Source organism: Pelodiscus sinensis, chromosome 5 (genome assembly GCF_049634645.1).
Source record: "Pelodiscus sinensis isolate JC-2024 chromosome 5, ASM4963464v1, whole genome shotgun sequence".
Taxonomy (NCBI): domain Eukaryota; kingdom Metazoa; phylum Chordata; order Testudines; family Trionychidae; genus Pelodiscus; species Pelodiscus sinensis.
In genome coordinates, this window is record NC_134715.1 from 13204719 (window position 1) to 13221523 (window position 16805).

The window sequence follows — 16805 nt, forward strand, 5'->3', positions numbered from 1 at the left end:
ATGGATTCTGTGCCAGAGACAGGGTCACTTTGTGATCATATCCTTTGCATACCCTATTAGAATACCCCCTTCTTTTGAGGAAATCCACATTTACTGTATGTGTAATGTGCTAAGTGCTCCCACATGTCTCTTGAGCGCATAGAAGAGAGAGAAGCTGAAGCGCACTCCTCTGTGACAAGGAGTCTGAGGGTTTTTTTTTAAGTGTCTGAGAGTCTGGCTGCTTAAGTTAAACATAGAACATGGTAATCCCCTCTATGTGTCATCCCTCAGAACTGTAACTCTACATTTGTCATGAAAATAGCTCCAATTAAAACAAAACAAAATGATTTCTGTAATGACAGAAGATAAGTGGAACGGAGCTGAAAATGCTTGTTAAAGATCAGTAATGAATGTAGAGGCAGCATTATTTTATAAATAAGCCTGATGCCAGAGGTGATGATACAAGATGTGCAATTGAAAAGCCTGGTGTTAGGAGGCATTCAGGTAAGTAGAGCAAGTTGCTTTCATTAACAGGCTGAGATTCATGGACCAGGACACTAAGCGGGCTGCAGCCAGCAGTGACAGTAGAAGTAAACAGTTCATGATCAGTACATTAAGAAGCTTGGCACAGCTGATGGTGCAATGTCAATCAGGGTTCCAGAGATAGCTGAGAAATGAGCTATCTGGCTAGAAAGGGATCCGCTCTGACTCAATAGTTGTGCTGCTAGTGTGTTTCAGGGCAGCCAGTTGCCAATGAAATCTGAAACCTAAGGCTGCGTCTGAGGGAGGGTTGGCCTTGCTAGGTTGTTCCAGCCTCCTGTACTGTATATTTACACATCCATGCACACAATCACTCTTTCTAACTTTTTGGACTACTCCTTGTGTGACTACTGGGATTTCTCAAGTATATGTTGTGGTAGTACAAAGCTTCTAAGGTAACAGTACTCAGGGACTGAGTCTGCAGAGGAGTTGAGCATTCAAGAGAAAGAGAAGAGGAAAAAAATTCATTGCAGTGACAGCGTAGTTTAGCACTGCTGTATTTCCTCTCTGAAACTGCTTTGTGAAGCTTCCACATTTATGGGTCTGAATATTTCCTCCACTTGTGCTTGATTTTGGTTTTTTTTCCCTCCTTCCTTGTTCACCTGAATGGAGTGGTTTTCTGGAGCTGCTGCTGGTCTGGATCAGCGCTGCAGTTGGAAGCAGGGTAGGTAAAATTAAAGCGGTGTTTGTGACAAAACTGTGGAGAAGGATACATGCGTTTGACAGCACAAACTCTGAGTGCAGATCAGGAAGCCACAACAGCAGCTGTCTGTCACAATGGTGTTCTTATCTTGGAGGGGGTGGTTGTTCTGAGGATTCTGTTCTGTGCAGTTATTTTTTTCTTTAATTTCAAACTTTGTCACAATGTTCCTTTTTATTTCTTTCAGGGATAAAAATAAAATATTCTGTCATCTAACTACATATTAAAAAATAAAAATAAAGGCTCTTTGTGTGTCTGAAATTCCCATGTTAATATTCATCTTCAGATTTGTAAGAGTTCTCTTTGCATGTTCCTCTTTGGTACAAATGACTGGAGTTCAACTTTCCTAGATAACAGGCTCAAAGGGGTAGAATTTATAATAAGTGCTTTGATTGTAATCACCAAAGAGTTACGGAATCTTTAGAGGGTTTTAAAACCACCCAAGTGGTTTTGTGTTAAGAGCTGCAGAAATTACGGTTTTTGTCCCCTCTTTTGGAATTGTTTAAAAATCTTATCTCTTATATCTCAAGGATATGGATATATTCTTAGAGTTTTGGGTTTTCTTTAAAACAAATATTAAAGAGGGGTTCTAGTATAAGATAGTTATTGTATACTGAGAGTTGTAAGATGCATCAATAAATATTGACTAGAAATTAACAGCACGATCCTTTTGTAGGCACAAATGCCCATATCATATATACATTGAAAAAGAATCGAGATTCATCCATTGTGTAGTCACACTGTCTTCATTAGGGCTAAATTTATCTAGATATGTTAGATGAATTCAATGCATTGTTATTAGGGTAACTTCTTTTACTGTGATATTAGGTATATGGTCCTAAAAAGAGACATAACTTTTATCCAAGGGTCATGAGGAATTTATTTATCTTAGGTTTCCTCTAGTTAGAAATGAGAGAGAGAGGGATTGTTCCATAAACGGAACAAGGCATGCTGCCCTCACTAAGACAAGCTGATTGGAAATTTGTAGTATATACAGGATAAGTACAATGTATTACCAAAAAGCAGTATGTGTATGCCTGTAATTATAAGCAGAGGTCGGTAGATTGAATGAAGTGCTTATCCCTATCTCCGCCCTCCCAAATGAGATGCTATGCTGTGGAGTTGGGGTTTATTGTTTCAACAGGCATTGCATGGCACATGATATAGTGAATTTAGAGACAAAAACAAAAATGTGCTTACAAGTTCCCTTTTTGTGTGTCTGACATTTTGTTCATGTTGCTTTAGTTGCCTCTTCTTTGAATGCTGCCATCTTTCTTCACAGTTGTTGTAGTCCTTTCTTGAAGATCATCTCATCCTATAAAATTAGATAGGGATAGACTGGGGTTAAAGTAGGTGCCAACCAATGGTCTCTAATTTTTTCCCATCCATTTGTGGAATAAATATTATGTGCACCAAGGCATGTGCAGATGTGCACCACCAGTACAAATGCATGCTGCTTGCTGTGGGTGCTATCAGCTGGATGGCATTTGAAATCACTCCTGGGTGGACATCCAAGCACTCAGCTTACAGGGAACACTGGTGCCCACCCAGAGAAGCCCCACAGTCAGCCTAAGGATAGTAGTGAGAATGCTAGCTACCAGCTTTCCTCCTTCCCTGTGCATAGAGAGAGTGCATCACCAGATTGCTTCTGACTTCAGGGGGATGCTGCCGGGCATTACTTGTACATTCTGGACTTCTCTGGTGGCTGCAGGTTCAAATTCTGCAGTGCCACTGGCTCTGTAGCTCTGTCCTATGCTAGGAAGATGAAGCAGACAGAGTTAGATGCAGTGGGAGATAAGACTTCTTAAAGGTAATTGTTGCAAAAGTAATAAGGCGAATTCTCAGTAAGATCATGTCAGGGATGAGAGTCTTTGCTGGGCTCTGTGGGGAGCCAGTTCTGACCCCTGAAGGTATGGGGCTGAGGGCTAGCCTTCCCCAGTCTGCCCTTATGCGCCATCAGGGCTGCCGGGCACATGCTGCCCGGAGTTCCAGCGATGATTTAAAGAGCAGTGGCACCAGCTGGGAGCCCCAGACTCTTTTAAATCATTGGGTCCTAGGGCAATTGCCCCTCTTCGTGCCCCCCCCAGTCAGTGGCTATGAGGAGCATCAACAACAGATATCCACTGGGAGATTTCTGTAACTTTATGCAGCTACAAAACACATACAGCTTTCAAGGACTTTCATCTTCCATGGTTTTATTCAATACATCATCATAAATACACGGGGAAAATATGGGAAATGCAGATGAGTCATAGCAGGTGACCAAAAAAAAGCAGTTTGCATCCGGTCACTGTAGTGCTTTTCACTTTCAGCTGTTTGGTGTTTACTAGCAGCATCTTTATTTATTTCTAGTGTGACCTACTGGCCTTGTGAAGTACATGTTATTCCCAGAGCTATTAATGATATGGTAAATTTTTCTGTGACATGAATAAGAAAGCACTATTGGTGCAGACCGTGTCTGGCATTTTTACCATAGTACCATGTGGGCATTTCAATTCCTTAAACCAGTGGCTCTCAGTCTTTCAGATTACTATACACCTTGTAGGAGTCTGATTTGTCTTGCATAGCCTGCTTAAACTACTTGTTTACAAAATCAAACATAAAAATACAGAAGTCACCGCACACTTTATTTAAAATGCGCTTATTTTCTCATTTTACCATATAATAAATTAATTAGAATATAAATACTATACTTATATTTCAGTGTATAGTATATAATGCAGGATAAGCAAGTCATTGTCTACATGAAGTTTTCGTTTGTACTGACTTTGCTTTTTCTATAGCCTGTTGTAAAACTGAACTAATACCTATATGAGTTGATATGCCCTTTGGAAGACCTCTGTGTACCCTGAGGAATACGCATTGAGAATCACTGCCCTAAAGCAGTTTACAGTCAAATGTGATCCATTAGGAAAAGAAATGCTCTCTCCTCTTTTCACTTCTCTAGTATGTTTTCATCATTCACTCTGATATTTATGTCTTTGTGTAATGTTCAATGCTGCAAGCAGAACAGGTGGCTGATACTGCCTTATCATAAGAAAGTACATGGGCATTAAAGGAAATCCATAACATTACTGTGTAAGTCTTCTGAGAGGCAGAAAGTTGCAATGACTATACACTCTAAAGTACCTCTCCAATCATAGTTCATAGCAGAAAGACAGCAGGAACTACAAATGAATATTTACTTCCTAAATATGTATTTTATACCAAGAATTAATGTTGATGCTTTGGGCAAAGAAACACAAAATATGATTGCTGTTTTTAGAATGACTGATAATTGTGGAGTCTAGGGAAAGTGAAAGGTGTGTGTGTGTGTGTGTGTGTGTGTATTCATGTTGGGGTAGGATGCAGGAATGCCAGGTCACACTGTCACACATCTTGAAATCACTTTTTATTTAAGGTGAAAAAGGAGGTTTCTTAGTGCTCGTTAAGGTTGTTGAACTTGTAGATGCGGAAAACCCACAGCTTTTTTTTAGAGTGGTGCATAGCAAGTCCCATTGGCCAGAATAAGTGAATCGTGAGCTGTGGAGGGCCATATCTGAAGATAGTCAACATAAACAAAATGTCTCATGGCCCACCAGTGGATTACCCATATGAGTTGTGTGTGAAAGGGTGCCAACCCCTGGTATCATGTTTGCTTAGTTCCACTTTAACAAGTGAATAATTTTGCTCTTTATTGGTGAACTGTTCTCATAATCATTTACCACTTTCCCAATCTTTGTGTCAGCTGGAAATTTGATCAGTAATGATTTTTTTCTTCTGCGTCATTGATAAAAATGTCCAGTAACTGAGAGCCAAGAACTATCTCTGTGGAAGCCCTCTAGAAATACCTTGTTAAAAAATGATTTTCCCATTTACAATTTCATTTTGAGACCTAAAAAATCAGCAATACATTAAATGGTATCATTCTAGTTTCTTAATCAAAATGTATGGAATCAAATCAAATGCCTTACATAAGTTTAAATATATTTCTTCTGCACTGTTACCTTTTATCAGAAAAATGTGTGATTTCATCACAATAGATATCCAGTCATCTGGAGAAGTGGGCTGTGCCCATGAAAGCTCATGATACCATCTACATGTTTTGTTAGTCTATAAAGTGCTACCAGACCATTTGTTGTTTTTTCCTGTACAGATTAACTCAGCTACCCCATGAAGCAATAGATATCTTGTTAGTTTGACAGGACCTTGTGTACTCCATACCATAATAGGACCAAATTCTACAACAACAGCAATAAATTTATATGGCAACATGCATTTATTCTCTTGTCATGAAGTACCCTTCAAGCCTCCTTCCTTAGTCAATACAGTTATGGATCATAGTGGACCATTTTCATTGGCATAACATTCAGCTAATTATTTTTTATGACGACGATGATGATGATGATAATGATAATGATAATGATAGGTTGCTTTTTTTCCTATGCTAATATAGTGGTACTTGGTTCCTTGAGCTCAGAACTAGGTAAGGGGATGCTTGTTTCTAGCTTCAACAGCTCATTTTCCTGGCTACTGGCTATCTAGGCCTTGGATGCTGCACTGGTCTCCGGGTTTCTCAGCACCCGTCTTTAGGGTCCTCTCAGTTCCTGGGTACCTGTTGCACTCCAGCTCTGGCTCTTTGACCTCTAACAGCATACTTGGTTGCAAGAGTGCAGGGAGAGTGCACTTTAATCAAAGTGATTTCTCCTCTTGAGAGAGCTGAGTAGCAGTTGTCCAAGGTAGGTGGAACCTGGTAGGCAGGAACCAAAACAAAATGTGAAGTGGTGAATTCTGGAGCAAATGTATGAATTCAGGGGCATCTTCAGGTGATGTCCGCATGTTGTGTACTACTCAACATTGTGGAGAGGAAGGGGGAGGCTTTCCTTCCAGGGTGGGGGGCAGAGGCCAGCTGTGAGGGAAGGGCCTCTGAGAAACCGCGCACAACTGCCAACTGGCAGGCCCATCAGGCGGGGTTGCGCATCTGCGAGACCCTGCGGGAGAGTTTCTCACTAGGACTCCAGTGTCACACTCCTCAGGGCCTCCCACTAGGGGTCTGTGCCTTTCCCCTCTCTGCCTTTCCTCCAACAACCCTTCCTTTCCCCCCTCAAATCCCCCTCCCAGTTCCCGGTCCTGCTCCCTGTCCCATGCCAGGCCCTTCCACCTGCAGACACAATAAAAATACTGTTTGCCTGATAAAAACAGAACTGTGTGGTGATTTATTAGGGGTAGATGTAACTGAAGAGGAGGTGGGATGAGAACCTGGAAATGGGGTTGGGGGCTGAGAATCTTGGAGGGGGAGGAGAGGCTTAGGGCTGGGGTTGGGAGTGGTGCATTGCTCAGGTGCTTCCTCTGCCTCTTGTACGGGGACCTTGGCAATCTCAGGAGTTGGGGGGTCCAGGGAGGCTAAGGGGATAAGCAGGGGGGAGGCAGGCTGGAGCAGGGTCAGGCACGGGAGGGGAGCAGGACAGGGAACTGGGACTGGGGCAAGAGCAGGAGCTGGTTTCAGGTGGGTCAGGAGAGCCTGGACGGTCGCACACATGTTCTGTCCCACTGCAGCAACTCCGTCCAGGTCTCTCCCCACCACTGTGTATCTTCCCAAACCTTCTGGACCAGCACCTGTTGCATATCCTGGAGGATGGAGACGTGTTCTTTCGTGAGGTCCTCCTGGGCACTCCAGCGCCTGCGGCTCCCCCAGGGTCAGGCAGCTGGTTCAGGTAGTGTAGCTTGCCCCACTATCACAGCTGGCCCAGCTGGGGACAATAAAGAGAGATGGTCAGTCATCCGTGGAGACACTGTCCTTGAGACCTTGCCCTCATCTGGGAGCTGAGAGCAACAGTTCCCAGGTCAGAGGAAGGTGATGTCCCAGGAGTGCCTCGATAGTGGGCCTTTTCTTACAGGGGCCCAGACATCCCCCGGGACAAACAGGCATGGAAATTTGCCAGCCACACTGGGATCCAATGGTCAGGAGGAGGCCTTGAGCTGCCTGGGCTTCCATTGTTGCCACACCCACAATGGCTCCGGCAGTGGTGGCATTCCAAGGAGAGAGACCTTGTATCCCTGGCTGTTGGGGGAGAGGGGTTGAGGGTGTGTGTGTGTGTCGGGAGTGTGAGCAGCACACACTCCTGCGCCTTGCAGCACTGTCCCTGGGAGCGGGTGCTGCCTCAAGCGTGCAGGCATGCCCGTATGCTGTGTGCCGTCTTGTCCCTCGTCTCTTTCTAGCAGTGGCTCATGATGGGAAGGTGTCTCCCCCCCCGGGAGTTAGAAGTGTATGCAGCCTCCCCAGAGCCTGTGAGCAGGAGCCCCCATCTGTGCCCTAAATCCCTCATCTCCAGCCCTAACCCATATCCTGCACTCCTAGATAGAGTCCTCACCCCCCTTTATCCCAGCCCTGTGCTCAAGCCCAGAGCCCCCTCCCACATTTGGAACCCCTCCGTTCCAGCCCACTCCCCAACCTGGACACCTCTTGGCCCATACCCATCCCCTGAAGCCCATACCCCTCATCCGTCCCTACGCAGAGTCCACACCCCTAACTGGAGTCCTCACCTCCTACTGCACCCCAAATCTGTGTTCCAGCACAGAACCCCCTCCTGCAACCTGAACTCCTAATTTGTGGCCCATCCCAGCTCCTGTACCCCCAATTAGAGCCCTCACCCCCTTCCTTCACCTAATCTTCTGTCCCAGCTCAGTACAAGTGAGAGGCTGGGTGAGAGCAATCCACCCATAGACAGGGAATGTGAGCTGGGGGTGTGGCTCTGGGGAAGATGTGGGACCAAAGGTGTTTGGTTTTGTGTGATTAAAAAGTTGGCAGCCCTAGTTCAAATGGCTGCAGAGTTCCCTCTAAACTGCGTGGTAACATGGCCCTGCAGCTGCTTAAAGCGTCTCGCTCAGCCAGGGGCTCAGAGTTCTGTGCACAGAGCTGAGTGGCTGGGGAAGGAGCACTTCTCCCTCAGTGACAGCAGCAGCTCCCTGCTGAGGACTCAACTGCTGTATCCTCACTGCTGCGGTCACTGAGGAAGAAGTGCTCCTCCTCCAGCCAGCAGCTCAGTGCACAGAGCCCTGAGCCCCTGGCTGAGCGAGATGCTTTAAGCAACCACGCATGGAGCCCTGAACCCCTGCCGGATGAGGCTCATTAAGCAGCTTGAGGGCCATGCTACCACACAGATTAGAGGGAATCTTGCTGCAGTTTATCCACCATTGTGGCCTGTAGCACAGAGGTCATGGTTTTGGAAAGCAGTTGTGATTTCTAACTGCTGAAATGTCCCTTTGGAGGGCCATTACAGCCAGATGTTACTTAAAGCAGCCTGAGGCTAGTCAAGTTGCATGAAATGCCAGATTGCTTGAAATGGCGCCTAAGGAATGGGGAATGGCGTAAAGATAGCAATATGTCACCTTTGCCTCTTCCCCTTCAAAGCCTGTACTAAATACAGTTTACAAGGGCCTAAAGATGAGGTCCTATACTTTAGCACTATCTGCAGGTTAATTTACTTTAAAAAATTTCAGAAAATTGATAAATTAAAAACCTCACCAATCCTTAAAGAATGTTGTGTGCCATAACAGATCTTGTTAGCACTATCACGGTGTATATTTAGAACTGGCTATTTTAATGTAATTAATTATTATTGTAAGGCGTTGCTAGTCATATCTACCTGAACTACTTGGTCTGTGACGAAGAGATAAAAATAGTACCTATTGGTGAATAGTCCAGAATAGGATAAAATAAACTTCTAAAACTTTCTGTTTCAACACACCATATTCTTTCACTGCTATGACGAGTATGTGAATACTAGCATAACTGTGAGTTAAATTAAGGCTTGTAAATATTTTTTAAAATAGAGATGTTGATATTGATTGTAGCACTGCATATTGATCTGAGCACTGGTTTCGGAAAAGAGAGAGACATACTTCTGAGAGAACAAGATCAAAACCATGTCTTGTCTGCATGGATAGTCACTGGGGTTATCCCCTTTAAAGTGGTTTTAAAAACAAAAAAATCTGCACAATGGAAAGAAACCTTGTTCTTGGCAGTTTGCAATATTTCTGCAGCTGTTCCCACAGCTCAGACTTAAGATTCTTAACCAAACCAAAGAAACAAGTAAGGGATGACTGTGTGAGGGAGATGGGGGTGGGGAAAAGACCTTTCTTTGCAGGGCTTGACTGAAGCTGGCTCAGGAGAAGCAAACTATGACTTACAGTTTTAATGAAGGGTAAAACAGAAAGTTAAGATTTCACAGCACAGTTTTTAAAACTTGCAAGTTTTAAGTCTGGGTTTGTCTTGTCTTGGGCAGGAATTTACAGAACAGAGGATAAAGGGATACTGTAAAAATGGCTGCCTGGCTTTAAAGTGTGATAATAATCATGGTTGCAAATCTTCAAGAAGGATATTATTAGATTCTGTGTCTGTCCACCCACAGTGACTTCCAGGTAAAATTTGCTACATTTAAAAGGTAATGAAAAAAGTTCAGTCTTGCAAACTCAATCGGACAGTCAAACTGAGTTCTTTTAGCTTGTGTAGTGTGGCCAATGAGATGATTCTGTAGTTCAAGCATTGTAATTAGAACTCTGGTCACATGAAAGTATGGGAGTAACTGGGTGCAAGGTTGGCATTTAATTTTATTTTTGATTTGAGGCAGAATGGAATCTAGCTTGCTTTGTCATAACTTCAGCTGCATTTATTTTTCCTCAGTAAATACAGAAATGTAAAGCAAGTAAATATAACTCAGAAGTAGGGTTGCCAGATGGTTTAACCAAAAATACCGAACACACCCCCCCTCTAAAAAAAAAAAGTGTTGCGAAAAAAAAGGGGGGGGAGACCAAAGTTGTTGAGAAAAAAAAGGACCCCGACAGTTATTAAGCAAAAAATAAAAAACAAAAAAACAGCATGGCCTCTTTAAGGCCTTTGGGTTTGTTTGGTTTTTGACAGCAGCCATCTTGTTTTCTTACTCTGTGCAGGAAGAGAGCTCCCCTGTGGAACCAGGTAAGTGGGGAGGAGGGGAGGCTTGGGAGGCTGAGGGGGAGGTCTGGGAGGTACCCAGGAGCCCGGTTGGGGGGGGGCACCCCGGGGACTGGGCCTGGTTGCTGAGTGTGGTATGGTTGCTGAGTGTCTGGGATTTTCGCCTCCTGGCAGGGAAAAAAAAATCAGAAGATACCGGACATTTTAGGTGATTTTTTTCACAGGAGGTGAAAATACCGGATTTTCCGGGTCAATGCTGGATACCTGGCAACCCTACTCAGAAATACAGATAATTGATATGGTGGGTAGTAATTGTACATAGTTATGTTACTAATATCTGCTTTTTAAATTAATAATCTTAATATGATTTAACTTAAATTTAATTACACTGTTACAACACACTGAATTAACAATTGCTCATTATTTAATGCACCATAAAATTGACTCTTAGATATTAGCACTACATAAGTATGACGGGGTCCTGCTCACAAAGCGCCTTTAATCAGGTTTAGGATTTGAATGAAAAGGGGGTTCCAGCTAAAACGGTTTCCAACAATACATGGCAATACCATACTAAAACCAGTTTTTAAAATTTAATTCTAGTATGTTTATAAGAACAGAAAGTATCATACTTCAAAAATGCTATGTTTAATTTATCTTGCAATATCAGTCTTGCCATCGCTGATGATTTTTATTGAAACTTTTGAGATATTTGATACATTTCTTAAAACCCCAGCTCCTCAGAGGAGAATCTCCTCTCTTTTGATCTCTCTTTCTCTATGCATTTCTAGTTGCCATGGTCTTTAGAGGAAAGTTTGAAAGTATGAACCCTAAAAGTTCAAATACCTACAGGTAAAAGGAATCCAATGTTCATTATTTTTAGCTAGTTTCATGATTTTTGTACAGTTGCATCTAATAGTACTGGAACTTGGTAAATGCCTTTGTAGAATATAGAGCAATGGACTATTGCAACTTGGTCATATCATGTGAAGATCTGATCCTGCAAGGTAAAGCGTGCCAGCATCTCCCATTTGTATCAATGCAGAGTTCTAAGTTTCCACTGACGGGGGGGTTCTTAACCTTTTTACCTTCACATCTTCTCCTGAAAGTGAATTTCATGTTCACGCCCTCCTCGGAGCCATTTTATGCACAGCCTACCCCCGCCCCCTCACCTGACAGGAAGCTAAGGGGCGTGGCTAAGACTATAAGAACTCTGCCAGGGCACTCAGTCAGGGTCCAGTCTTTGAGGGAGACAGAGGCCTGTCCAGAGTTACTGGCTGATGAGGCTAAGACTTGGCCTGGGCCTCTCACAGCTGTCTTTCCTCAGGCCAGCAAAGGCTTCCCTGCCTGGGCTGCTGAGGCCAGGCCAAGCCGGCTAGTAGGGCTACCCTCTGACCTACAGGAACCCAAGGCTCTACTGGTGCCGGGTGATTCAGAGGACCAGCCTAAGCTGAAGGCCTGGCTCAAACCCCAAGGCCTGCTTGGGACCTGGCAAACCAGCTGGATGCAGCCATCCAAGCTAATTCCCAAATCCAATGGCTGGTGGAGCTGTGGGGTGAGTGAACCCCGTTACAATGCCTAAATAAATAATATGAGCTTTTTACTTTGAACCTTTTCCTAACAAATTTATGTAATGTTTGAAGATGAAAGTCGGCAATGCTTGTGTACTGTTATTGTAATGTGTCGTCACGTCGGCCTGATTGATACGCACTGCTATTGTAGTGTGCTGATCTCTAGAAGTTAATAAGAAATTAATGTTTATAATTTTAATTTTAATATTATTATGAAGAAATCTAAACTTTAGAGTTTTATCCAGTGAGAAGGCAATTGCGATAAATTTTCTGAGAGGCACCACACACCTCTCCTGTATCTCCTTCACACCTCCCCTGGGGAGGCGCACCTCACTGGTTAAGAACCCCTGCAGTAGACCATAGCACCAGTTGCCATCCCTAAACACATGTTGGATGGTATATTTAAAGCTCGTATGAGCTCGTGATATATATTTTCTCTGTCTAGAGAGAGAATTAATTAAAAGTCTAGAAAGCCTAAGCCCTGAGGGATGGTTGAAGGAACTGGGCTTGTTTTGTTTGGAAAAGAGAAGACTGAGAGGGGACATGATAGCGGTTTTCAGGTATCTAAAAGGATGTCACGAGGAGGGAGGAAAATTGTTCTCTTTAGCCTCTGAGGATAGGACAAGAAGTCATGGGCTTAAACTGCAACAAGGGAAGTTTAGGTTGGATATTAGGAAAAGGTTTCTAACTGTCAAGGTGATTAAACACTGGAATAAGTTGCTTAGGGAGGCTGTGGAATCTTTATCTCTGGAGATATTTAAGAGTAGATTAGATTGACATCTACAAGGGATGGGCTAGATTGTATTGGGTCTTGCCGTAAGGGTAGGGGACTGGATTTGATGATCTGTCAAGGTCCCTTGGAATTCTAGTATTCTATGACTCTATGATAGTACATGCTCCTGTCTTTTCTCTGTCTTGCTTATTATAAATGGAAATATTTTTTCATCAATTTGTATGTGTATGGCGAAATCAACATTTACCAGTAAAAATCTAGCCTTTCCATGCCTACATATAAAATGTTAACTTTCTTCTCTTATGAAGATATTGGGTATCTACACCACATTCATCGCTCTCATGCTCATTAGATCAGTAGTTCTCAACCAGGGGTACACATACCAGAAGATGGAAAACTAGGCAAATATATCTAGATGAGTTGACGACAGGCTATGTAAAAAGCACTAGCAAAGTCAGTACATACTAAAATTTCAGTCAGCCAATGACTTGTTTATACTACTCTATATACTATATAGTACTGAAAGGTTTAGTACAACATTCCAAGTGATTTATTTCATAATTGTAAAATATGATTTATGAGTAAGCATTTTTTAGCAATAGTGTTCTGTGACATTTTTGTGTGTTTTTGTAAGCAAGTACTTTTTAAGTTAGGTGAGATTTGGGGGTATGCAAGATAAATTAGACTCTTGAAAAGGGTAGTCCGATAAGGTTGAGAACCACTGCATTAGATCACTCCCTGAACAGAAATGAGCCAATATGAATCCTGAAGAATTTACTGGATATGAATGTGAATATCATAAACACCTCTGTCAGGTTCCCACAATAATTTAACTTTTAAGACAGACAATTTATTACAAAGACCTATCATCTCCTATAACAATTCTTAATACTTTGTCCTTTGCAGTGATTAGCAGAGTGTTGTCTGGGAGGAACCAGTGTTAATCATTTTAAGCTTTGCATTTGTCATAACAAAATGATTTGTCTATGTGAGGGGAAGATGGGTGACTGGTTGTGCAGACTCTTGTGTAAATCTGAGAGCCAGACCGAGTTCTGTCAGTGCAGCACTTGTATTACCTCACCATTTGCTGTTGAGTCCTCCTTTGTTTAATATATTGTGAATTCCCACGTGTGCCTCTCACTTTCTTGTCCTCAGCTTGAGGACACTAGTCACAGGGCTCAGAATGCCTCTCTGCCGACACCAGGGAAGGACTGGAGCAGCAAGTTGAATGTGCACCACATGGTACATATGGTCAGGACTATTTATCATGTAACAAGATTAAGCCTTCATGCAGCAGTGCTGTATAATGCAGGCACACGCTGTTCCAGATACCTTTACCAGGCAATTTGAAAAGTGCAGAACATCAGTTCAACAAAGGTGGTCTTTTGCTAACACTAAAAAGAAAATCCTAAATGCTTAGTCTCCCTTCAGACATTTGCATGCTGTTTGATGGTGTCACTCCTGGGACGCTGATATCTTCATCTTCCAGTGTGAACAGGAAAGCTGTGAATCGTGAGTTTTGCTGTTTTTATTCTTTTAGGGAGTGACAGAAAATGCTACTATAAACACAAGGACATGTTAATTATGGTTGTATGTGTTGTGTGACTACCTGACTACACAGTAAAGATTTCATAGCTGCTTTAAATGTCCATGAACTGTTGTGAAATTAACGGGAAATACCTGGTGGAAATACTCAGTTAATGATTTAATTTATAATCAGTGCTACGATACTGAATACCAAATGAATTCAGAACACTGAAACAATGAAGTAAAAGTCGTCAGGGGCATGGTGAAGCTGGTGTAAATGAGGAATTTCATAGGGACGTCATTTATGGTATTTCAGATTTTATTTTGCATACACTGAAGACAGATGTTAGTGAGAAGGTGCTGTAGACAGTAAGGGAGGGCAGGGAGTAGATCTGACTCTGTGTAAGAGACTGATTCTCTAAGACCACTGTTTGACCAATATATTTTAGCAGAATAATTAGGATTGAATTTATGGATATAGAGAAAAGGAGTTTGTGGGTCAGAGGCAGCTAATTATTCTCAAATGGATAGATCAATTTTTGCTTGTTTTGAATTTGCTAAAAGCTTTCTTCCTGTCTTTTACTTCTTCCTTGAGATGCTCCACAAACCTCTTTTTATTACCTTTCTGACAAAGGGCCCCATAGAATACTGTGTTGGAAATATATATATCTGCTTTTTTTCTTACAATCTTAGCTTTGTGCTGCTTGACTTGTAGCCATTTCCAAATACCTGATCTTGATCTAGTTGCAAAGGAAGAGTCTATTTGGAAGTATTTTGAAGGGTATTTTAAGCAACACAGCTGCCTCATCAGTAAGTAGGACTATGGTGAAGTGCATAGAATGCTATTAATGTATACAATTTGTGGAAAAACTAAGAATAAACTGGTGAAGTGGACCAGATGTAGTACAGTACACCTTGGTAGTACAGTATTAGAAACAAGTTACTGAAGAACTAAATGCTACCTTCAGTTACAGCTGTGATGCCCCACTGAAGTAATTGGGTTGCATTGGTATGACCGAGGGCAAAATTTTGGTCTTAAAGAGTTTACCGGGGAAGGTTTTTTTTTAGTTAGGATTCAGTGCATGATATGAAGAAAAGTTATCTGTATAACAGTTTCTGTATAGAACTCTTCCAGTCTCTGAAACCATGAAATAACTAAAATAGCCCCAGATGTGACACATTTGGTATTTAAGCAGATTTGCTTGTGGAAAGCCAATTACTCAATGATTTGCCTCATCCTCTGAGAAACAGTGAGTATTTTCTTTTCAGTTGTGGATGATACTTAGTGAATTGTTGGTATATATCAGGCCTGGGTAAAATACAGCCTGTGGGCTGGATTTGGCCTGCCAAGCCACCAAATATGGCCTGCGGACTTAGCAGGAAGTGCCAGGCAGGCTCCCTGCTTGCCCTGTAGCCTTGCACACCACTCAGAAAAGCAGCTGTGGGGCCATTTCTCTTTAAAAACTGTGATCCTGGGGAGAAGAGGGGTGTCAGGCATAACTCCCACCCACAGCACAATCCTATTGGCTGGCTTCTTGCCAGAAACTGGCCAGTGGGAGCTGCCTGTTTGAATAACAGGCAGCACATGAAGCATCATGCCCCTTCCCCTCCAGCTGAGTTATTCGCACATGCACATGGCCCTGCAGAATGCAGGTGTAGGGCAGGTAGGCAGGCTGAGAAACTTTTTAAACTGCAAGCATTTAGCTCTGCAGTCAGGCAGGCTGGTTGGACTGCTGGCTGGTAAGTCTCCTGGCCAGAGCCTGCCTCTGTCACCCAGCCCCTCCCTTCCCCAACCCTCTGCACCCAATTCAACCTACCCAAACCCTCTGTCATTTGCATAATGACGGCTGCTGCTTTTTTTCGAAACAGGATCTTTTGAAATGGGGTATTTATGTAAAAAATGCCCCATCTAAACTGCCTTTTTATTTCGAAACGAGGATTTTCGAAAAAGTGGCAGCTGCCATTATGCAAATGAAGTGCACTTTTGATGTGTCTAATTTACATCCTTCTGCTGACAAAGGGGTGTAGTTTAGACACACCCTAGGTTACAATCCAAACTCCTACACCTCAGTCCCCTGCCCTAGTCACATTCCAAAACCTTGCATCCCAATCTCCTGTCCTAGAACACAACTGCCTCCTTCACCCAATCTCCCTCCCAGACCCCACTCTCCCTCTTGCACCCCAATCCTTTATCCCAAGCTCCCTTCTGATCCCAACCTCCATCACAGATCCTGCACCTCCTTCATTAATATCATGGAAGAGTGAGGGTCTTGACCACTTTCCAAAATCTTGGAGTGGCCCGCCTAGCAAAAATTATTGCCCACGCGGGATATATTGTAGATTGGCAAGCTACTTTTATCTCTTTTGTCCTGTCTTTTTAAAAAGTGGATCTCTAACCTGAATATCATAGAATCATAAGGTTGGAAGATAACTCAGGAGGTCATTGAGTACAACCCCCTGCTAAAAGCAGGACCAATATGCTGCCAGAAATCTTATTGTTGATTTGTACTGTGATTGCTCCCCCAGTCTGGGGTCAGGGCTCCAAACACAGGTGCTCTATACACATCTTATTAAACGTAATCTAAAAATACTCAAAGCTATAATATTTAGTTTAAATATATACTTTTTCATAAGACAGTCTTTCCCTCAGTTAATGGAGTTTTTGAAGTCCTAAGTCTTTAATGACTAGGGGTACGTCTACACTACATGCCTCTGTCGGCAGAGGCATGTAGATTAGGGTTGTAGGCAAAGGTAAACGAAGCCGCGATTTAAATGATCGCGGCTTCATTTACATTTACATGGCTGCCGCGTTGATCCGACAAACAG

The 16805-nt window shown here is 42.9% G+C and overlaps 1 protein-coding gene across 7 annotated transcripts in view; it reads left to right on the forward strand.

Moving 5' to 3' along the window:
• Positions 1–462: 462 nt before the first annotated feature.
• The window catches only part of ARHGAP24 (Rho GTPase activating protein 24), a 339006-nt gene continuing 322663 nt past the window's right edge, over positions 463–16805 (forward strand). Inside the window, exons 1-2 of one of the 7 annotated variants that reach the window (XM_075929532.1) lie at positions 804–1183; positions 13873–13964. In XM_075929532.1, the coding sequence (XP_075785647.1) occupies positions 13892–13964 (73 nt within the window). In that variant the 5' untranslated portion in view covers positions 804–1183; positions 13873–13891. Of the gene's footprint in view, positions 484–803; positions 1184–10485; positions 11704–13872; positions 13965–16805 lie in introns of those variants that run through there. The other 6 variants (XM_075929536.1, XM_075929531.1, XM_075929535.1 and 3 more) reach the window with 6 other exon arrangements.